Genomic DNA, 23,592 nt, shown 5'->3' with positions numbered 1-23,592 from the left:
TGATTTAAAAACAAACTAATAGACAAAAGTTTTGGCTTAAAGAAATGTATAAAATTTTAGTTGTAAGCACTTCCAATATTATTTAATAATTGTTTTTCATTTAACGTACATATTTTTTTAAATTGGCCCTACCGCCTAAACGGGGTAGTTAAAAATCCTTGTTTTTAACTGTTCTATACAAATCCGTCATTTAACTTTCTCGCCTGAATTATCGTACTCTTCCCCTGTTTATACGTAATAATGCTGGGTACAAGAAACATATTGTCTTATTTCACGTTCAAAATTGGCGTTATTGCGCTTAGTTAGAGTCAAATAAAGCGAAACGTATTTGTTACGCTTTCCTGACGTTTCGTGTTTTTGGGCGATTTGACTTACTTTTCATTTTATGTTAGCGTTTAGCGTTTGAGCGAAATGTTAATTAGTAATTTGATATTTTTTTTTATTTGATATATGATATTTTAAAATTGATTTTAGCAATATGGAATTAATTTTGATCTTTGTGGCATTGTTTTGAAAGAGTTTTATGGCCATTTTTGGGTGCTATGACATTTTTAATTTCTTGGCGATATTTTGTTGGGCAGTTAGACCGAAAACTTCTTTTTATTTGGAATTTCGGAAAACCCAACAAAGTTTTGAGTACCAAAATTTAGGTAACATTGACCAAAGCGTACAACACCAAAATGTTAATAAAATTCTTTAGGGTGCTGTGAAATTTTTTTAATTTGGGCGAAAAGTTCTAACGGCAATGATTTATTAATTTCAAATTTAAAAATTAATTTTTTTACCTTAAAAATAATACATTTTTTTATATTTTTTGCAATAAATTATAAGAAACTCAAAATTTGTTTCTTAACTTTCTTTGACCAAACAAGTTTTGGCTAAAATTGAATTAAAGTGGGAGTCAATAATTCTTACACGAAATTTATCTTCCAATACAACAGGGGTAATTATGTATGTATTGAAATATAGGATGAACTTGGAAAGTTAAAAACGCAAATTTTAGACACCAAAACATTGAAGATTCAAAATGTAATAATAATAAAAATCAAATTTTTGTTTTAAAATAAAAAAGTTTGGACAGCCCTGCAACTGACTCTGAAACTGAAACCTTTTAAGAAAACAAATACATACAAAAATAATTAAAGCACACAAACACTCTGTGGTAGGATTAACAAACAAAAAGCTTTTATTTTCAAATATTATGTACCCTTTTTTCGTGTGTTATATTCTGACTCCTCTCCAAACAAATAGCCCACGCAGGAAAATGGGAAAATGGACTCAACATTAATTTACACTCACAGCGCAACCGCCCACCCAGACGGAAATTTATCAAGGCACTGAAAGAAAGCTCGTTTCTGAGTTCTCAGAATTAGAAACAAGCATAGTAAAAGTCCATACTTCGCTCCGGCTCTACTGATGATGATGAGAGTTTTTTCTTCTCTTTCTCCCTTTAAACTGCACGAAACTACGCGAAATACCAAAGAGCGACGTAAACAAACCAAAAGCTTTTATTGACTTGATGCTCATTATGAGTTATGTGGTTGTTGTGAGGTGAGAGCTTGCAAGAAAACCAAAATTAAAACAAACAAAAATAAACTTTGAAACAAAAGCTTTTGCAACCCACCACCCACATACACAGCTGTAACAGTACTCGGGGCTAAGGAGAGCGCTGCTGCATAAACCAACCGAAAATAATAACAACAAGAGACAAGGTGGCAGTAAGCAGCAACATAGCTGCAGCACCCCTTAGATTGTTGAATAACACCGCACTAGAAAAACATACACACTGAATTTCCAACACACTGTGTTTCGGACTTTTTAGTTATCAACAAATCGAGGTACCGTAAACAACCCTCGAATCGAGCGCGGCATTCTCATAGTCAAAATCGAAATCGAATTGTTGTCGAAAAAAAATTTAAATTATTCTAAATTCACGCAACGATTTTCGTCGTTGGTGGAAAATTTTCATTCGAATATTCGTCGATTAGAAGAGAAGAGTGCGTTCTTTAAAAAATTTTGTTTTTGAATTTGTTTTTTGTTTTGTTCGTAAAGTTACCTCAAACCGTTTTTTAAATTTGAATACAAAAATTCAAAAAAAATCGGATTAAGAATTATCTCGAAAACTGCCATAAATTGAAGATATCGGTTTAATAAAAGGTAAAGCTAAAAAGTGCGTTTGGTTTTAAGAAAATGTTTTGAAATTTTGTCCATGACCTTGAATATTTTGACAGTGATTTCAAATTCTCAAGTATTTTAATGCCTCTAATCACATAATTTAGCAAAATTCATTGAAAGATTCAGTTTCAATTTCTAAAAATAAAATTATTACCGACAAACCGACAATCAAGAAAAAATAATTAAAGAATATTTTAATCTAGTAAAAGTTGTTTTCCTTTAAGTCAAATTTTTCGAAAAATAATACCTACAAAAAAATATAAATATTTTTGTTTTGCTTTTAGAATATCAACGGTTTATTTGTATTGTTTTCGTGTGTGATTTTGAATAAAGTACACTTCTACAAAATTGGTGTTTGTGAGCGTTAGAAAATCATAAAATACTAGGTACCTTCCACTTTCAACGAGAACAGAAAGCAACTAGTAGGAAAAAAGCGGGTAAGTTGGGTTTCCTCTTCGTATACCACAAAATTTACGTTTTTAAATCAATTTTGCAATTCAAATTTGTTAAACAATCTTAAAAAAACTTACAGTTGAATTTACAAATAGTGAATTCGGCTAAAATGATGCATATTCCATAAGAAATTCGATTTCTGGTTTGGATAAAAACAACAATTGAAAGGTTTTTCGTTGAGGCGGGAGGATTCAATTTATGAAGACTTGATCTTTGTATTGGTTTTGAGCTATAACAAATACTTAATGCAAAGGTTTTTGTATATTTTTTAATTTAAAGAATTAAGAATAAGAAAAAAAAAACTATGGCAATATAAAATGATACTGACTTTTATGTCGAATAATGAGAATTGTTCAGTTCCAAGTTAGAAAAACGCGATAAGTAAAATAATTGAAATGTCTTTTCTTATCGCACATTGAAACAAGCGTATTTTCAAAAATAAGGCGATATAAAAATTTCCCTAATTTTGAAAACAAAAATTCAAAAAGGCTTGGACCTTTTTTTTAAAGACTAGTTATTTTGGGAAAACAAAATTGACTGTTTGTTGTTCTTTTTTTTTTGGAAGAGAAAAATCTTACTTGAATCTAAGAATTTGTAATACATGACTGAAAAACTAAGTTTATGCAAGGATTGTAAAAAAATACCCTGTTGCGCACATTTCATTCAAAAATGCAGAGAATTTCAAAAGATTTTGAGTTGTAGATGGACTTTTTAATACAAACAAGAAATAAAACAAGGAATGTTCTTACTGAACATACCTTAACTTTAAAAAAAACAGTAGACCGATCTCCTTAAAAAAAAGAGGCTAGGATGCGACCCACACCCGTCCGTCGATTTGTCTTTAAAAATTGTCTATATGTACTCGAATCAATTTTTACCAAATTTGCATACTATTTTTTGTAGATTTTTTTTTATGAAAAAACGGACTGTTGGATTTTTATATAAAAATTACTGAATATCGAAAACAATATTTTCTGTAAATATTTTTAATTTTTGAAAAGCTATTTGAGTCGAAAGTAAATGTTTACCAGGTTTTGTTAAATTTTATTTAGGTTTTTAATTTTTTGGACAAAAACTGTCAATTCGATTTTTCTCAAAATTTGTCCTAATGTTGAAAACAATATTTCTTATGAGTAGTAAAAATAAGTTAAAAGCTAAAGGGTGATTTTTTTGAGGTTAGGATTTTCATGCATTAGTATTTGACAGATCACGCGGGATTTCAGACATTGTGTCAAAGAGAAAGATGCTCAGTATGCTTTGACATTTCATCATGAATAGACTTACTAACGAGCAACGCTTGCAAATCGTTGAATTTTATTACCAAAATCAGTGTTCGGTTCGAAATGTGTTTCGCGCTTTACGTCCGATTTATGGTCTACATAATCGAGCAAGTGAGCAAACAATTAATGCGATTGTGACCAAGTTTCGCACTCAGTTTACTTTATTGGACATTAAACCAACCACACGAATGCGTACAGTGCGTACAGAAGAGAATATTGCGTCTGTTTCTGAGAGTGTTGCTGAAGACCGTGAAATGTCGATTCGTCGCCGTTCGCAGCAATTGGGTTTGTGTTATTCGACCACATGGAAGATTTTACGCAAAGATCTTGGTGTAAAACCGTATAAAATACAGCTCGTGCAAGAACTGAAGCCGAACGATCTGCCACAACGTCGAATTTTCAGTGAATGGGCCCTAGAAAAGTTGGCAGAAAATCCGCTTTTTTATCGACAAATTTTGTTCAGCGATGAGGCTCATTTCTGGTTGAATGGCTACGTAAATGAGCAAAATTGCCGCATTTGGAGTGAAGAGCAACCAGAAGCCGTTCAAGAACTGCCCATGCATCCCGAAAAATGCACTGTTTGGTGTGGTTTGTACGCTGGTGGAATCATTGGACCGTATTTTTTCAAAGATGCTGTTGGACGCAACGTTACGGTGAATGGCAATCGCTATCGTTCAATGCTAACAAACTTTTTGTTGCCAAAAATGGAAGAACTGAACTTGGTTGACATGTGGTTTCAACAAGATGGCGCTACATGCCACACAGCTCGCGATTCTATGGCCATTTTGAGGGAAAACTTCGGAGAACAATTCATCTCAAGGAATGGACCGGTAAGTTGGCCACCAAGGTCATGCGATTTGACGCCTTTAGACTATTTTTTGTGGGGCTACGTCAACATGGAAGACAACATTTCCGAAGAAATTCGGGCTATTCCGGCCGAAATGCTCGAAAAAGTTACCCAAAATTGGACTTTTCGAATGGACCACCTAAGACGCAGCCGCGGTCAACATTTAAATGAAATTATCTTCAAAAAGTAAATGTCATGGACCAGTCTAACGTTTCAAATAAAGAATCGATGAGATTTTGCAAATTGTATGCGTTTTTTTTTTTAAAGTTCTCAAGCTCTTAAAAAATCACCGTTTATTATCTGAAATTTTTGAAAAGATATTTGAGTCGAAAATCATTTTTTACCAACTTTTGATATTTTTTTTCTATTTTTATTTGTTTGTAAGAAAACTGTCAATTTGATTTTTTTCAAAATTTTACTGAATGTTGACAACAATATTTTTTGAAAGATAAAAGTAAATTAAAGGCAATATCTCAAAGTTTTTGAAAAGATATTTGAATCGATATTCAATTTTTACCAACTTTGAGTAATGTTTTTTTTAGAATTTAATTTTCTATAAAAAAACTGTTAATTCGATTTTTCTCAAAATTTTATCAGATGTCAAAAACATTATTCTTCGTTGCACAAAATTGTTTTGGAGATGAAATCATATTTTAGTAATAAAATTTTTTTTCAGTTTTTTTGATTTATAAAAAAACCGTTAAATGGATTTTTTTTCAAAAAATATACTTCTTTGATATCACAATACAATATACTATATAAAGTTTAATTCGTTTGTAAGATATTTAGGGTTAAACAAAATGTTCACCTTTTTTTAAAACTGCTATGGTAAAAAAACCACCCACGCAATTTTCTTGAGACCCCTTTCTGCATCTTTATGCCTTATTATCCGTATAACAAAATTTATTTGAAATCGATATCTCTTCTGGTTCTTGAGCTATGGACGACGAAAAAACGTTGCGAACGTACGGACGTACAGACATCTTTCTAAAAATCTTTTATTTTGACTCTAGGGACCTTAAAACATCGAGAAAGGTCAAAATTTTCAATTTGACAAATCGTACCCATTACAATAACTTCCTATGGGTTCTCTTTCCAACCCAACTTTTTAAAATTGCCCACAAGTTCTCGATGGGGTATAAATCGGGAGATTAGGACGGGCACTCTAAGACACAAATATTTTATGTTGCAAACCACTCTTTTGGGAGCTTTGAATGAATGTTTGGAATCAATATCATGCTGAAAAACCCAACGCAATATCCCTATATTGAAAACGGTCCATAATTCCTGCGATTTGATGTATTGGACCAACGCCTGCACCGGAAAAGCAACCCTAGACCATCACCGAGGTACCACCGTGCTTAACCACAGGGATTACATTTGGTGGCTTTAAACGTGTTCCTTTCGAGCGCCTTACTGTCATTCTACCATCGGAGTAAAATAAGTTGAATTTGATTTCATCACTGACAAGCACACTTTTCCATTTGCTTATAGTCCAGTTCAGATGATTTTTTGCAAATTCAACCCTGAATAAATATTTTAATTAAGAAATTGAAATTCTTTCCGATACACCTATCATATTTTATATTTACGTTGTTTTTCAGTAAGTAGTGGCTTTTTTGCTGGTCGGAACGCATAAAGACCGGATTCCCTTAAACGAGTCCTTACCGTAGATGGCGCTATAGATAAATTTAGATCCTCACAGATGTTTTTCGAGGACGCAAAAGGGTCCTTAAGAACAGAATTCTTTATGCGCCTATCTGTTTTAGCTGTTGTTTTGCGAGGGCGTCCACCATGATGTGCTGCTTTTACTGATTTTACGCTTCTAATCTTTTTGGTAATGTCATAAACCGTTGAAGTTGGAATTTTCAGCATTTTAGCGATTACATTTTGTTTCGTACCGGTTTAATACTTTTCTTACACTTTAAAACGAAAAACGTTTGTGTGACATGTTTTAGCCATTTTATTAATCAAATTAATTTCTATTTAGAAAGCTCAGAACCTGCTTAGTTTTTTATTTAATTATGCAATCCAAATGACAAGAAAAACCGTTACCTAAACATCAAGACTCGAAGCTTTGTTTAAAATCCGGTTAGTTTTGATCAGGGATGTTATGGGGTAAATTTATGTATTTTATATTTATTTTTTTTCACCATCAGATCATTATTTTTGTAAGTAATTATAAAGTATACCAATATGTTTTTGAAATAAATACAAAAAACAAATTCAGTTTTAAGGAAGGCATTATACAAAAACAAAATCGGAATGTTTCTAGCATCACTGTTATTTACAAAAAATAATAATTACTTCGACAGTCCAATAATTAATGTTTTTAACTTTCGATATCAAAATTATTTCACCTGTTAAGGACTTTTATTTTAATTCATATAGAAATCAAAACAAAAGCTAAGAAGAGGCTGTGACCCGAACTGATAACTTCCGTAACCGTCTCTTGATTCTATTAAAACTTTAATAAAATATTAAGAACAATTTTGTGTGTGAGATAAAAAACTTTTTTTTAAAACATTTTAAGTGGAAAACCAATTTTTATGAAATTAAGCATTTCTTCAAAATTTGTATTTCTTATAAACAAAACACTGATTGGATTTTTCTAAGAACATTTTCTTACGTTAAAAACAAAATTTTGCATCGAATTTAATATTTTTTTAGTCAGCACCTTGGTCTAATTTCGACAAATTTGTAGCGATTATCAATTTTTACCAATTTAAGGAGTATTTTTTATAGCAAAGTTGACTGGAGGATTTTTCATAAAAAGGGTGTTGGTATTGGGAATGTTTTTAAGTAAAACTCCTTAAGATTCATTAAAATTTAATTTTTCGTAAGAATTGAATAAAACTTATTGCTCAAACCTCAAAATAAAGCGAGCAAAATAATAGCAGCATGGTGTTTTACAGGATGTCCACTTAAGAGTGCTGATTCATAATGCTTTCGATCCAGTATATTGGGCCAACTCCATAATAGGAGAAGCATCCCCTAACCATTATACTGGATCCCCCATGCTTAATTGTTTTTGTAGTGTATCTGGGGTTGAATTCCATGTTCGGTGGTCTTCTCACAAACTGCCGAGATCCTTTACCACCATAGATAACCACCTTGCTCTCATCGGGCCAGAGAATATTTCGTAACTTTTCAGGAGTCCATCCTAAATGCTCGCGCGCAAACTTCATCCTTCAAACTATATGGTTCTTCTTTGAAATTAGAACCTTTCTTGGACTACGAGCATTAAGGTTATGGCTCCCTTAGTATTCTCCGCACCGTATGCACACCGCACGGAACCTCAAGCTCGTCTTCAATATCTGTAGCTGCTGCTGTAGGATTATTTCTTGAAAAGCGAACCACACGCTTTTTAAAAGATGGTATTAGAGATTGTTTCCGTCCCCTGGTTTCTGCTTTTTCTTCAAACGTTAGAAGTTCTTGAATCTTTTTATTGATTTTGTATTCCGAAACAAGCTTTTTTTAAAATTTCCTACCTCTTGCTTGCCTCGACCCACTTTAAATTCATAAATTCAAAAATTGTATTATAATTTTAATGGAAATCTTAAATAGAATAAAAGGACTTACTTTCTATCACTTTTGAAATCAAAAGTTAAACAAATATTTAAATTAAATTTGTCAATCACTGCTATTAGTTTGCTCGACTAAAATAATGAATCACACTACAAAAGGCGTATTTAAACAAAGCAATGAACGAAAGAAGAAAGCCCTATTTACAGCAATTTGAACTACAGAATTTTGATAAACAGAATTTTAAAATACAGAGTTTTGAGATACTGTTTGTAGTTTTTGTACATACAGTATTTATATTCAGAATTTTTACCCCAACCCTAATATAATTAGTTTTAAGACAATGTTTTTAATTGTTACTAGAGTGGAAAATAAATTTTTACAAACATTTTGTAAGAATCCGTTCTCTCTCTCTTTCTCAAATTTATACTAGAAATCAATAACGTTTACCTTCGTTAAAAAAATTATTCTGAAGGCAATGTCGGGTTGGGGTCAAAATACTGTGAGGATCATAATATTTAAAAGTATTTAAAGTTCTGTGTCTCAAAAAACTGTATTTCAAAATACTGTATTTCAAAATACTGTATGTACAAAATATTTTATGATCAAAATAGTGTTTCTTAAAATTCTGTATTTCACAAAACTGCAAAAAGCGCACTTTTTTACATTATCAGAATGATTATTGTTTTTTTTTTAGATTATTATAAGAATTTTGACAAAAGAGTCCTTTTTTAAAGAAAACATCAAAATAATTGAATTGTTAAACTTGCTTTGAACAATAACATATGTATGTACCTATGGTAATCTATAAGTTTTTAAATTAATAAAAACTAAAATAAAATAAATGGTAGATTGTTCTTATTTTTTTCTTCTTAATTGTTTTATATCTTTCTAACATTTTTAAATTAATTATTCCAATCATAATCAACAATTCCACGAAACTAATTCATCTGTCAAAACTTCCAGTTTTATACAGTATTATACAATACAGCATTTTGATACATACATACATTTTTTTGAAATACAGAATATTAACCATACAGTAATAGGACCATACAGTGTCACACAATATAATACAGAGTTTTGACAATGTCATCCTTTGTTCTTAAAGTATTCGAGGTGGCAAATATGGGTCGTGGTCAAAGTACTGTATTCAAAATAATAAAATAATGTACATATTTCAAAATATTGCATGTACAAAATACTGCATGATCAAATTGCTGTATCTCAAAATTCCGTATTTCAAAATACTGTAAATAAGACTGAAAAATAAAAATAGTTTTGAAAATGTGAAAATTCGTTACTATTATTTTTTTGCATTCATGCAAAATTTTGAACTCGAGATTTTAATCAAACATAATATTACGATGGTAGAGAAGTTGAAAATAGTGGGTTCTACGACCCACTGGGTCGATTGAGTTCAAACTTGGAAGTTAAGGTTTTGAACTGATTCAAGTTAGGCGTTTCTTTCATTTTTTTAAGATCAAAACTAAGAGTGGCCCCTATACCATTTTTTGGGTCAAAAATCGAAAATTCGAATTTTCTACATAAATAAAAGGATAGATTTTTTTTTAATTTTATTTTTTAACTTGGCTTTTTTTGTATTGCTCAGAAAAGGTACCGCTCTTAGAAGCGTTATTTTGTTTCTTAATTTCTCAGCAACTTATCAATTGATTCAATATTTTTTTTTGAATAATCTTTTATATTGCCTTAACAATATTTGATTATCAAAAGTGCAATTTTCTGTTGTTTAGATTTAAAAAAAATTGATTTTTTTTTCTTCAAAATTCTATATCTCAAAAAAGGGTCAACACTTTTTTACGAAATTCCTATTTAGATCGAATATTTACAATCACTAAACAGCTGCATACCAAAAATATTTTTAGAGCTAAATTGAAACATTTTATACAATACAAAATTAATTTAAAAAAACCGCTCTAACGATTTTTCAAAAAAAAAAAAATGAAAAATCAAGCGTTTTTTTATTTATAAAATGGCATCTAAATTTTTGAAGACAAACTTATTTTTCAGCTAAAATTTTGAATCTTAAAATATTTTTCTTTTTAAATTATTTTAACTGCATTAAATCTAACCCCCTCCCATCTCACCACATCAAATCATATGCATGAGCCCGAAAGAACGCATTATTTTGACAACATTTTTCAACATTCCTATCTTTTATCAAAATTTATGCATTTGGTACATATTTATGTATTTTTATAAGTAACTATAACTATTGTAAATACCTCTGCCTTCGCCTTAATAAAAGAATAAATACTAAGTACTAGTTAAAGAAACGGGCCAGAAAGAGTACATGTATATTCTATTAGAATCACTTTTTCAACGTACACCGAAATATTATATTGTATTACTTACAGCCTGTGCAACTTATTCTTACTTGTCTCTTCATAACTAAAATCCGCATAAAGCTGAGCACGCCAATGAATTATTTCTTATTCGTTTTAGACACTTACCTAACTACTCAACCAATAGGCAATCGCTTAACAATTTAAACATACATGTTCTTTCTCTCTCTCTTATCTTTAGATAATTTATTTTCCATCCTGGTTCTTCTAATATAAAATTAAAATAAAGCTATCCAAAAGAAATAGCTTTGAACAAAACTAGTTGAATACATAAACAAATGTTTTCGTTAAGTACATACAAAGGAAATACCTGGAAACTAGCTTACCGACAAAAAATGGTGTGTATTCGATAAGTTTATTCAAATATACAAACCATTTTCCTTAACATAATATTTTCCGAGTATTCCATATTATTATTATAATAAAAAGTAAAGTTTTTTCCTCAAATTATAAATAAATATTCAATAAAATTCAATTCGCATAGTCTACGGAAAAGTTTCGACACCTTATTTGTTGAAAGTAGTTCTGTATGAGAGCCGAAAAAGGAGACATGCTTACAAAATAATATATATGATGATGATTAGTCCAGGCTAAATTTCTATTCTCGAAAACAAAAAATTCCCTCCGCCATAAGCGATTGATTATATAGCATAGTATTAACTTGTCTCTAATTTTTTTTTTTACTTGGCTTCATTTAGTTAAAAAATGTAAAAAAAAAATTAAAGGTTTTTTGATAAATCAAACAAACAAGTACATTCTTAAATCTTATATAGGGACTTTTTTAAACAGACTCTTTCCATACAGGAGTAAGTTTGTGCAACCCAGTCGTACATTTTTTTTTTTAAAGTCCTTTTTGCATCTTTCGATGTCAATATCTCTACTGGTTCTTGCGATATGAACGACTAAAAATGATATCCCGATGGTTTAGGTTTTTAAAACCTTAAGAGATGTCAACATTTTCAGGTAGAAAATTCGGACCGATAACAAATAGTTTTATATGTTAAATTAATATAATTATTATTAAACAAAAATAAACATTTATTTATTCATTTTTGAACGACTTTTATCGATATTCATTAAGAAATACAGAATTTTTTCTATCAAGCTTGTTTTTTTTTTGTTCAAAATTGACCTATTTTAAGTAATTTTTAAAAATTATACATTTCAATAACTATTTCAAATTGGATGTTTTAATATCTTTACAATGTTTTTATTAACATGAACATACCTTTGTTAACTTTTAACACGTCCTTCTTCTGGAAGAAAAAAAAAATAAGGAAATATAATTAAAATTTTCATTTAGAAAGGTAAGTTTTATGTTTAACCAACATCTTTATTTTTTTGAGTCAGAAAATTCTTCTTAGTGTCAAAAAAGGAAATCATGTTTGTGTTAGTTTTTATGCTTTCAAAAGATATACATTATCTTAATAGTTTTTTTAAAATTAATGGCCTTTGTAAAAATTGTCAACTCGAAACTTTTACGAACAAAAAATTATCTTACCTCCAAAATAATGTTATTTTACATTTTTGACATTTGTTAAAATGTTGAGATAGATCAAAGTAACGGTTAAAAAACCTAAAAAAAAAACTTCTAAAAGTTGGTAAAAAGTAATGTTCGATTTCATTATTTCAAGAACAGATGAAGGTATTGATTTCAAAACTCTTTCATTCTTTGTAAAATTTTCTTGTTAACCTAAGATAATGTTCTTAGAAAAATTCAACCAACTTTTTTTAGAAAAAAAATGTGCAACATTTTAGCCATTCTGTGGTTTTAACTTCAGCAAAATGTTAAGAGATATGAATTTTTTTAAATCGTTTAAAATAAGCTCATCACCTTTTTAGTTTATTAAATTGATAAAAATGGATTTAGTAATTTACTTATCGTTCAAAATTTTGACCCAAAAACATTAAAAAATGCTGTTTAAATTAATAGAAAATTGTTTTTCAAATAAGAATGTCGAAAACCAATGTTGTGATATTCAAAATATAGTTCCTAATTTTCGGTTATTTTTTTAAAGTAAAATTCAGTTAACACCTTTTTTGACAAAACAAAATCTGATAATAAATGGTTTTCGGCTCAAGTAGAATAAAGAAAGATATTGACTTCAATTTTGGATCTCATATAAAATATTGTTATTATTATTTTCTTAAAGTTTTAGAAGAATCGATAGATGGCACGCATGGATGAGTTCTATTACAGCCTCTTTTTGAAATTTGTTTTACATATTTTTCTTTTAAGCTCAAATACGACTGCATACAACTTTTTTTATAAACAAATTTTGCGAAATTTTCAAAGGTTAGATATATCTGAACTGTTGAAATTAATTTGTATGCGTTGTTCCTTATTGTTTTTCCACTTTATGCCTTTGTACCGACTTATACATCAAATTTCACTCACTCGCGTTTTGTGTTAAAAGTATTGAAAACGGAGTTCCTTAAAACTTGAAAACTTTATTTTGTATACGAAGTAATTAACAAAGGACAGCGATATATGTATTTGTGTATGTATATACTTTATGCTTATATCTACGATATACCTAGCAATTAATTTGAAAAGACGGAAACGTTATAGCCTTGCATACATCAACCTTATAAGTTTTAATCAAAGCTGTAATTTGCTTTCCCGTCTTTTTTCTCATTTCACTTATTTTATTTTTGAAAAAAAAAAAAAACAATTTTCTTGTTATCTTATTTTAATTTCCTTTTCTTAACTTATACAATATTGAAATACATACATATTGTCATATATATATACATAAATCCTTACATATAGTAAGCTTTAAGTAAGAAAGTTTAATCTCAAAAAAAAACAAGGCCGTAGAGACTTCTTTCTACAAAATTTATATTAATTCAAGTCTGTTGGTTTTCAACAATTTTTTAAAATCTTTTTTATTTTATCTGTTGTTTAAGAATGAATTACTGGTTTTAAGTACTTACCCATTTTTTTAAATTTATTTAAAAGAACATATTGTTAAATAAAAATCGAAAAAGCTATCTAGTCCGAATTTTCGAAAAAGTAAAGTTTTTCGCTTTAAAAAATATTCTCTAAAAATTTGTTGTCGCTAAAAGTTCATAAAGTTATTGTTAACAATCTGTGCAAGCAAATTTCAAATTTAAGCTGTGTTTTTCTCAAACCGGACTTTTCAAAATTGGTGACCACATCTTGAAAACGGGTTAACCGATTTTTTTTAAATTTTTTAAAAAATTATCGAACTCGAGACTTTTATCAAATGTAACAATGGTAGAGAAATAAAAAAAAGGGCCCAATGATTTTGTTCGTCTGTCTGTTTTCGCCCCTTTAGTCTGTCTTAATTATTGAGCTGAAATCGAAATTAAGGTTTTAAACAGGTCAACGCTTAACGATGTTTTTTATTTTTTAAGACCAAAAACAACAGTAATCCCACACACAAATGTGTAAGTCAAAAATGAAAAAATTAGAATTTTCTAAAAAACGATCCAATGTATTTTATTGAAATGTTCTCCACAATTTATATCCTTAACTGAGCTTTTTTCAATCGAAAAATTGTATGTACATATACAAAATGATTTTGAAAAAAAAACCATTGTAAGGATTTTCGAAAAAAGGTCTTTTAAGAATCAAATGGCGTTTGGATATTTGAAAATAAACTTATGTTTGGGCATATTTTTATAAATAACTAAATTGGGTGGCGCAACAGTCCGTTTGAGAACTAGGGCCTAGTGACTGACAACTCTCAACCTGTTTGCGAGTACTGTTCTCAGGGATGGAAAGGACCTATAGTTTTAAGCCGAATCCGAACGGCAAATTTGCAAGAGGCAGTACCCCTGAAAAAAACTTTAGGTGGCATAGGCAGGGATCGAACCCCAGACCTCTGGCATGACATTCCAACGCACTTACCACCATGCCACGGGTACTACGTTACACCAATAAGACCTTTAAATATGGCGGGTGCAGTCTAATGATATTTAGAAGATTTTCTTACTATGGGGTTGGTGATATACCTGGCTTCAAACATTTTTTCGACCGGCAACGAAGTGTTACCCCTTAAATTATGCACACAACAGGTTATGTAGGGTTTTTTGGCGTCTCCTGGCGGCCATTTTGCTTTGGTGACATCTGTCATATCTTTTGTTTATACCAAATTATGGCAGGATTATTTTCATTTAACAGTACGTTCAATTGATAATTACAGAGGAATATTCTTTCTAAAAGCTTCATATAAAATATTCACGCTGATTTTGCAAAAACGTTCTAATAAATGGATGGAAGACAACAAGCCCTAAAAGGAGTTTCAAGCAGGCTTAAGGATAGGTTATTCGACGGTTGACCACATTTTTACTCTAAAAAGTATCGCTGAAACATGCCTGAATAAGGACAAGAAGCTATATACGTTTTTCGTTGACTTTAAATCTGCATTTGATATGACCAATAAACATGCGCTTATCTACAAGCTGTATAGTAACGGAATGTCATGGAAGTTCGGAAGAGTTATACAGAATCTATATGCAGATACAATTGCTAAGGTATGGAATGGAGAAGAGTTGTCGAAAGGGTTTTAAACACAATCGGGAATCAGACAAGGCTGTACATTGACTCCGAGTCTGTTCGCCTTGTTTATTGAAGATCTTACAAACCTATTTATTACCAGGTAGCATAGACTTCGCCAGACAAATAATAAAAGCATTGCTGTTTGCAGACGACATTGCTCTTTTGGCAGCATCACCTGAATCATTGCATTTAATGATAAACCGCCTGCATCAATATTGTCAGCTTTGGAGTTTGATGGTGATATTGATGGACGCCGTAATTCAGCGAAAGAAAAATGCTTCTATAATAGAGAGGTCATTGAAGTTGTCAAGAAATTCAAATACATTGGAGTTCACTTAACGAAAAATTTGAGCATGGAAATTTCATCTAAGAGAGAAACTATTTAAGGCTAAAGGAGCAATTATTGCAACTTGGAAAAAATGTTTTTCTAACAAAAGATTAGCACATAGCAGAAAGTTTAAGATATTTGCAGCAGTATCTGAGTCTGTCATGTTTTAAGCGGCAAAAATTTGGGGAACAAAACAATACCAAACAGTTGAGAACTTTCTCCGATATTTTATTAAGCGAATTTTTTGACTGCCATCAAATACACCCAACTATGTTTTTATGTTGGAATCAGGATTAGCACCTATGTTCATACGAACCCTAAAAATGCAAGTCTATTACATCTTGAGAGTTATGAAGATGAGCAATAATAGACTTCCGAAGATAGCAGCGCATCAAGTAATACGAACCAAAACAAGTTGGTGTGATGATTGGATAAATTTGGCAAGCGAATGTGGAATGGAACTTAACCTTTTGTGTAATAATCAGGATAATTTAAAAAGCTTCTTTATACCAGCTCATTTCCACAGTGGCCATAAAACAACGAGAGAAATACCTGAATGATGTCACAGGATCTATAATACAGACGGCTCTACTGTCAACTTCATCACAACTTGGAAGAGAGGAATTATTTTAGGGACGATAATAGCATTGTCGAAATTTCAATGATGGTTGAATTAAGAGGAGAAGTTAAGCAACCGAATTGTATACCTCATAGAGATGACTTACCAATTATATGCTCATTGTGCAATTTAAAGAAAAGGGAGGATGTTCTACACTTTGTTGGAAGATGTTCAGTTGTTAAAGAAACAAGAAGGAGTGCTTTTGGTAGCGAAATACTGACGCAAAATCAAGTTATACTCTTGCTTAAAAATATGGAAGTTAAAAATTATATATCAATTCTGCAGGTTAGCTCTTCTCTATAGAAGATCTTCGCATTGAAGATCAATACTTAAGGGTATCACAAGGCAAGATAACAGAGAAAGTGCGCAGCAGTACCCGAGGCAGTCTATTCCTCGAATTTTTCGTCGGGACTTGGGCCTACACATAAACAAAATCCAACTGACCCAGTTTATGAGTATAGACAAAGCCGTTTGTTCGCTGACTGGGACTGGACTGACGAATCGTTTAAAGGAGAAATCCAATATTGGCCGAAAAATCATCTTTAGTGACGAGGCGCATTTTTGGATGAATGGCTGTGTTAACAAGCAAAAATGCCGAATATGGGACGACACCAACCCACGTGAGGTTCACCAGGTGATAATGCATCCTCAAAAAGTTACCATTTATTGTATTTTAGGTAAACGGCGTAAGTGGTCCGTCCTTTTTAGAAAACGACGTTAGTGAGGCGAAACAGAAAAGTAACTACATTTTAGGACCCCTTTGATTGTAATTTTACCCCAATTTTTGCTTTCTAACTACGCCTCTGACATGCGACCAATCGTAACGCAACACTCGCACCCGCCATAGCCATAACCATCCATGCCAGGCCATCACCATCACCATCCACCAACCCCCTTTTGGCTGCCAAGCACATTAAGTATTTAGAGCTCATATTACCACCATATACAGTGTGTGTTAGTTATATCCTTTTTTTGTTTATTATGTTTGGTATTTTATCTCTTTTATTTGTTTTTGTTTATTCTTCTAGGTAAAGGAAATAGAAGAAGCAGAACTTTTCCACACACATGTTTTTCTATTTTTTGGATTTTTGTTTTTCTTTTTTTTTTCATTTTGATACGAAAAACCCGACAAAAACCATTCACGTGAAGAAGTGAAAAGCTGTTAAGCATGAAAGTTAGTTTCTTTTATTTATATTTTTATTTTTTGGCGCATTGAATAGATTATGCCAGATTGTTATAGGTACCTATACCTACACATAATATATTTGGGTTAAAATATATAACAACCAAAAAATAAGCCATTAATATCTGTTTGTTTGAACTTTGGATACCTCTAGATAAAATATATATTCAATTTAGTCTTGATAGTGCAAGGGGGAGGCGGGCGGTCGGCGGCGACGACGGATGTAAGTCAAAATGGTAATTGCTCTATCGCAATAAAATTGGACTGTAACGGCTGTAAGCTATTACTTCAACATTTTCAGGATTATTTTCATATAGTTTATAAGTAATCCTTTTTATCCCATTTTAAAAAAGTCCGGAAAATTACATTTTGATTGGATTTGTTTTTTTTTTTTGTTGTTGTTATTTTCATTCACTGACTCTGGCTAGGATGACTTTACTTTACAAAAAAATAGTTTAAATTTAATTTGATAGTGATGCATTTTTAAGTGAAAAATAGTGAATTTTGTATGAGAAATATAAAAAATTTAAACCTCTTATAACTTTTCAAATTTTGATAAAAGTCATCATTTCTTTAAGATTGTACTTACGCATCATTGACAAAACTTTCCAACTGAGGTAGTTCGATCTCAATGATAATTTTTAGGCATTGAAATAATAGGTGAGGTTGAGTTGCTGGTCTGGGGATTGAAGACGTTATCACCACACTTTGGTCAATATAACATTAATTGTGATTCCCTGAAGTATTGAACATCCCTAACAGTAGGTGATAAAACCTATGATATTTATGGGTTGTCTTGTTTTAACTATTTAGGAGCTTTGATGAAGTCTAATACGCCTAATTATCCTTAAAAATGTTCTGATTATTCAAGAACTGTCTGTTAAAAATTAGTTTCTAGTATGATTCAGTGCTGTACAGTGGCGCTTAATAAGTGGGCCGTGTCTCCTTGTTCTTCTTCATCACAGATTGCAAGCAATCGTAAGGATTTTTTTGTCTAGGTGCCTAATTCAGTAAGATTTTGTGTTGTAGAATTTGGATCATAGTTTTTTGGTCGTGGCACAGATTTCAAGGCATTTCTATCTTACATTGGTTTCTTGGAGTATCTTGTTACTAATGATGCGTTTCAACTCACAGGTTGATGGGTTGACTAAGCTGGATTGGTTCAATGTTGTACATTTCTTCGCCAACTTATCAGCTCTTCTGTTCCCTTAAGGAACATCGCTGTGACCTGGTACCTAGCAGAGTCTAATATCATGCTGTGAGCTTCGATTTGATTGTTGTGGCAGAAATCAATTTTAATGCTGCTTGTCTATCAATGAATGACAATGGAGAATGCATGCTGCTCTATCAAGGTCGAAAAAGAACAAGGATGCATTTCATGGAAAGTTTTAGACAAGGCGATGACTTTTAAGCGACTTCTATAACTTTTTTTTGGAAAGAATTGTGCAAAACTCAACAGTCAACACTAGATGCACAATCTTCCAAAGATCCATCCAATTACTCGTATACGCCGATGATATTGACATAATTGGAAGATCAAAGCGTGATGTCAGTGGAGCGTTTTTGAGCATTGCGAAGAAAGCGGATTTAATGGACTATTTCGAAGAAATATAAGAGCGTCTTAGGATTGGAGGAGAAGAAACAACGACCAACTGTACAGGCTGTCCAGAGACAATGCCCTAGTTAAAACAACAAAAGTCCAATGACTTAGATGGCTGGGTCATGAGGATTGAATGGACATCAACGCTCTAGCCCGGAAGGTTTGGAATCCAATTCCTAGAAAAGCGCAGTAGAAAACGATTGCGCACGGAGTTGGGAAAACACCTCAACCGATTTGTCGTACGAAATTGGAAAAAGCTAGCTAGAGACCGAGCTGGCTGGAGACGCGTGTTCTTCGGACCCAGGTCCATCCCGGATTGTTGCACCACTTTAAGTAAGTAAAGTCTATTCTTCGCCGTGCACATCAATGAATATGGTGATATCAGTTTGTTATAGCGCCACAAGTGAAAACTGTTCTGAAATGTATGTCACTGCCAATACCTCAGTTAGAAAGGCGCTGCTTGGATCGGGAAGTCTGAAATAGTTGACAAGATTGAGTGTCTCAGAGAAGAAATCTGCTTCTACTTCAACACCCGTTTATCTAACAGGAAAGATAAGTGGCGTTGAAGGTTTTGTTAAGGTGTTCCCTATTTATTTCTGTACAATCTGCGAGTGTCTCAGCCGTAAGACGATGTTTGCAGCAGTTTTTTTTTTACAAATGGGTCGATAGGTTAAAGATTGAGTATTGCTTCAATTCCCGCTAGCCTCTGTATACCTACCATTTTGAGAGTTTTTAGTTTTTTTTTTCAATAACGCATTCTACCATACCTAGTTGTCATAAAAGATCTCTGGTCTTACGATTGCAGTTTACATTCGAATACGACTTTAGAATTCGGCCCCAATTGTTGTGGAAGATCTTATTGCATGAGTAGAATGCTATCTGAGCTTTTTTAGATCTCTCTAGTGTATTTCGGCTACATATCAACTTTTTATCTAGGATTACTCCTATAGGTTTTAAGCTTGATCTGTTTATTTTAGTGGGCTTGCTTCTAGGAATTGTATAATTTGGGATTTCATTTCTATTTTTAAAACGTCAAGCAGCAGTTTTTTGCCGACCTGCAAATTCTTGATAAGGTTCGTTTCAATTGTTCGCTAATAGGGGTTAAACAATGTTCTTGTCGCTATTATAGGTGTGTACACTATCGAGGTAAGCTAGCAATTAAATTCAAGTTTGATAAAAATTTCATTCATGATCAGAATCCAACAGAGTGGTGAAAGTATACACCGCCTTGAGGCGTTTTTCTAGATGATGATACTTTAATCTCTATGCCACCTAAAGCTCGCTGTTGATCTGTCTATGATCTCTTCTATTTCGAAATCTGTAAGGGCTTTTTTGACTGTACTGTTTTGCATTTTATTGAAAGCCCCTTTAATGTTTCCGGACGCAGCCAGTGAATACTCCTTATCATAGAGCGTTTGTTCTACTGTTCTCACCACGCAGTCTAAAGCACGTTCTACACTTTTGCCTTTGGAGTAAGAATGTTCTGAAGGATACGTTTGTGGAGTTTTTCTAAGCTTTTAAGAGTAAACGACGACGTAAGACTTATGGGTTTCATACTTTATCGTTGATGTGTCTGGGTTTCGTATCATCATAGGCAAGATGCCTATAGACAGGGTTTATTAATTTAAACGGTAGAAATTAGCTTATAGCCTATTTTATCCCATCCACTGTTTTCATACTATTTAAATAAATCAAAATTTTAGTAGTATTACTCTTCCATTACTTCTTTTTTTTAAATTTATTTTGGCCCATTTAAACTTTTGATTTGATTGAAAAAATAAATAAATTACAAACAGTCATCTACTATCGAATTTCATTTTATTTTCTATCTTTTTTTTGTATTGCAGGATTTTTGAGTAATTTTCTATCGAAAGGACTTAAAACTAATCAATTGGAGGTAAACACCGATGAAAAGACGCTCAAACCAATTGCTCGTTTAAAGGAACCCCGAGATCTATTCGCCCTGCCTAAGGAAAAGGATTATGACTGCTCACAGCAGGCCGCCAGATGGCCCACTGAATGTCAGGTGAGTTTCTTCTTTTAATGATTTTATTTTTTCTTTTCTAAAAAGTACAATCTTAAAAATTTCCCAAAAAAAAGGAGAAATATCAATCATAAAATTTATCTCTTCTATATCGATTTGGATTAAGGTTTATTGTACGAGTACATGAGATTTCTTAGTAAAAAAAAACACTCTCATAAAGATTAATGTGACAGGATAAGATGGATATAGCTACTTTAAGAAAAAAAATACTTTCCATCTCAAAAAGATTATATTCCCTAAGTTATTTTTGTAATAAAATTCTCCCTACAGACAGGAACATCACTTTATGGGAATAGAATAAAATTCGATGAGATGCTTAATATTTTGTTTTTATGCGATTTTCAAGAAATTTTACTACGGAGATGAATTTTTGAGATTTGCGTCTCAATTTAAAGCGAATCATGCATGTGATTCGACTTAGAGCATCGATTTAAGCGCATGGTTGACAATTAGAGAAATTCAGGGTGATGTCATTAAAAAAAAAGGTTAAAAGTATTTTAATTTCAAAATTTTCCTGAATAGTTCATTAGCGTTAAATCAGTACCTAGAAGCAGGTTGAAATTGAGTCTTTTTTTAATATCAGTTGTCAAAATTCTGGGTTTTTCAATTCTATTTTTAAAAATTCAGATATTCCAATGTTTGTGAAAAAAAAAACAACCCGAAGCAAATGCTATACTTCACTCAAGTTGAAGCTTTAATAAAAAAAAATGAGACTAACATGAATATTAAAAAAAAAATTAAAAAAATTTTAGTCTTTCTTTGTTCTCATAACACTTAAGGCGAAACCCATTAAAAGCTTTTTGTTCCATTGATTTTTTTTTGAAAATTAACCAACAATATTTTGCACGTGGTAAAATAAGTTTAACTTCAATATCCGCTCCCAGCGTTCTTAGCCAAAAACCAATTTTAAAAAATGTAGGCAGAACTATTTGAAAGTGATTTTTTTTAAAAACATTAGCTACAGTATGATAATAAAGTCAGAGGTCCACTAAAAGCAAACATCGCAAAATTTTTTTCAAAACTCGATTTTTCTTTGAATAACTCCGGGATTTCTTTTTTATTCTGTGTTAGGGTTCCAACAACAGTTATACTTTTCTCTTGCAGAAGAGTTGTTGACACTAGCATTTTGAACCAGTTGTCACATGTGAGGTTCCTGTTTGATCCATAAATAGGTTGGGTCAATGTTTGCAGATAGTAGTCTGCAACTGGTTCTTAGGCTTTGATACTTTTCCCAAATAAACTTCACCATTTATCATGTAAGATGTTTTGGCGTCGCATGTAATGCTATCTTAATACTGTATTTGTCAGGCATGTTTGGTGTGTACATGCGAATTGGGCAACGCGTACGAAATCCCAGCATTTGCTCATCCGTAGTACAGCAATCGGTCGGAGCATATAATACCTTAGAATTTTGAATTACGTGATCAAACAGTTCTCGAATTGAACCAAGTCGGTCATCTTTGTGGCGATCCTCTCTTGTATTTCTATCGTCAAATCGTAAGCAATTTGTAAGACATTGTAGCCCTAAAGTACCCAACTCCTGCATCGTTATCAAACAATTTCTAAGTTGTTACACCATTCATATTCAAAACACCAGATAAGTAGTACAAACCAATCAAAGCTTCTATTTCATTTTCCGTTGTATCACTTGTAAATGATGGTTGTATACTGCCCGGACTCTGATCTTCGTCGAAGTTGTGTCGATCATCTTTATATTTTTGCCTCTGGACGCTTATTTCTTTGTTAGTATACGATGCTATACGTTCCATCGTCGTTGTATCAAAAATAGAGACCAAGCCTCAATTACGGTACAAATAGATTTAGCGGGTCCCTTGCAACCAGGTGGATGTAATATAATGTTTCTTGGAACCCGTGATGACTGTTGCTATATTCCACTCCATTTGAATTCCATTTTTATGAAAATCCTCGACAATTTCATCAAATTCATTATCAGACATATCACCTTCAACGAAGTGTTCATTTTCATCATCGTCATCAAACAGTAACTGCTCAATAGATTCATCTTGAAAGCATAACATTTCCTAGAGAAAAAAATGATATGCAAAAAATGTCTAAATACCACCGATTTTACTACTCATGGGTGCTTCTGCACCCTGCATTAATTATTTGTATAACTTAGCGGTCCAACAGCCAGGAGACAACTAACTAAAAATGAAGGATAGACATTTTTAAAGAAGGATTCTGGGCAAAATTTTACATAGAATGAAATAATTTTAAACTCAATACCTTCATCAATTCTAAAAATATTTGAATCGAACATAAGTTTTTACCAATTTTGCGTTGTATTTTTTGAAGACTGTTGGATTTTTCTAAAAATTGCATTGAAAGTGAATAGCTATGGATAGGGACAAGCCTTTTTCGTTTTTTAATCTTATCGGTTTTTTGGTATTGCCGTCCTTCTTTGTAAACTTTTCTTGAAAGCCATCCTCACACGTTTTCCACGATGTTCAGGTCTGGAGAATATGTGAGCCATAGTAATAGGTTCACAAGGTTCAAATTTGTCCCCCGAATCTAAACTTTTGTTCTTCGTGCGGTATGTATTGGTGCGTTATCTGGTTGGAAAGTCCATCGTTGTACACCAAATAATTCAGAAAACTACGAAGAAGCTGATTTCAGAATCGAT

The 23,592-nt window shown here is 32.0% G+C and overlaps 2 protein-coding genes across 7 annotated transcripts in view; one reads left to right on the top strand and one right to left on the bottom strand.

Annotated features, from left to right (window-relative positions):
• Positions 1-23,592, top strand: part of LOC129946802 (cytosolic carboxypeptidase Nna1) — a 261,648-nt gene that overhangs the window by 75,897 nt on the left and 162,159 nt on the right. For all 4 annotated transcript variants that reach the window (XM_056057138.1, XM_056057136.1, XM_056057137.1 and 1 more), the window contains exon 2: positions 20,752-20,930. In XM_056057138.1, coding sequence (XP_055913113.1) covers positions 20,752-20,930 — 179 coding nt within the window. The remainder of the gene's footprint in view (positions 1-20,751; positions 20,931-23,592) is intronic.
• The window catches only part of LOC129946803 (glutamine-dependent NAD(+) synthetase), a 134,976-nt gene that overhangs the window by 88,416 nt on the left and 22,968 nt on the right, over positions 1-23,592 (bottom strand). Inside the window, exon 2 of one of the 3 annotated variants that reach the window (XM_056057139.1) lies at positions 11,875-11,902. The exons of 1 other annotated variant lie outside the window; for it this stretch is intronic. The gene's annotated coding sequence lies outside the window, so the exon portion shown is untranslated. Of the gene's footprint in view, positions 1-1,207; positions 1,336-11,874; positions 11,903-23,592 lie in introns of those variants that run through there. One more of the 3 variants, XM_056057142.1, reaches the window with a different exon arrangement.

Source organism: Eupeodes corollae, chromosome 2 (assembly GCF_945859685.1).
Source record: "Eupeodes corollae chromosome 2, idEupCoro1.1, whole genome shotgun sequence".
NCBI classification, from domain to species: Eukaryota; Metazoa; Arthropoda; class Insecta; order Diptera; family Syrphidae; genus Eupeodes; species Eupeodes corollae.
The sequence above is the reverse complement of the archived record's forward strand: the minus strand, read 5'-3'. Positions and strand labels throughout refer to the sequence as shown.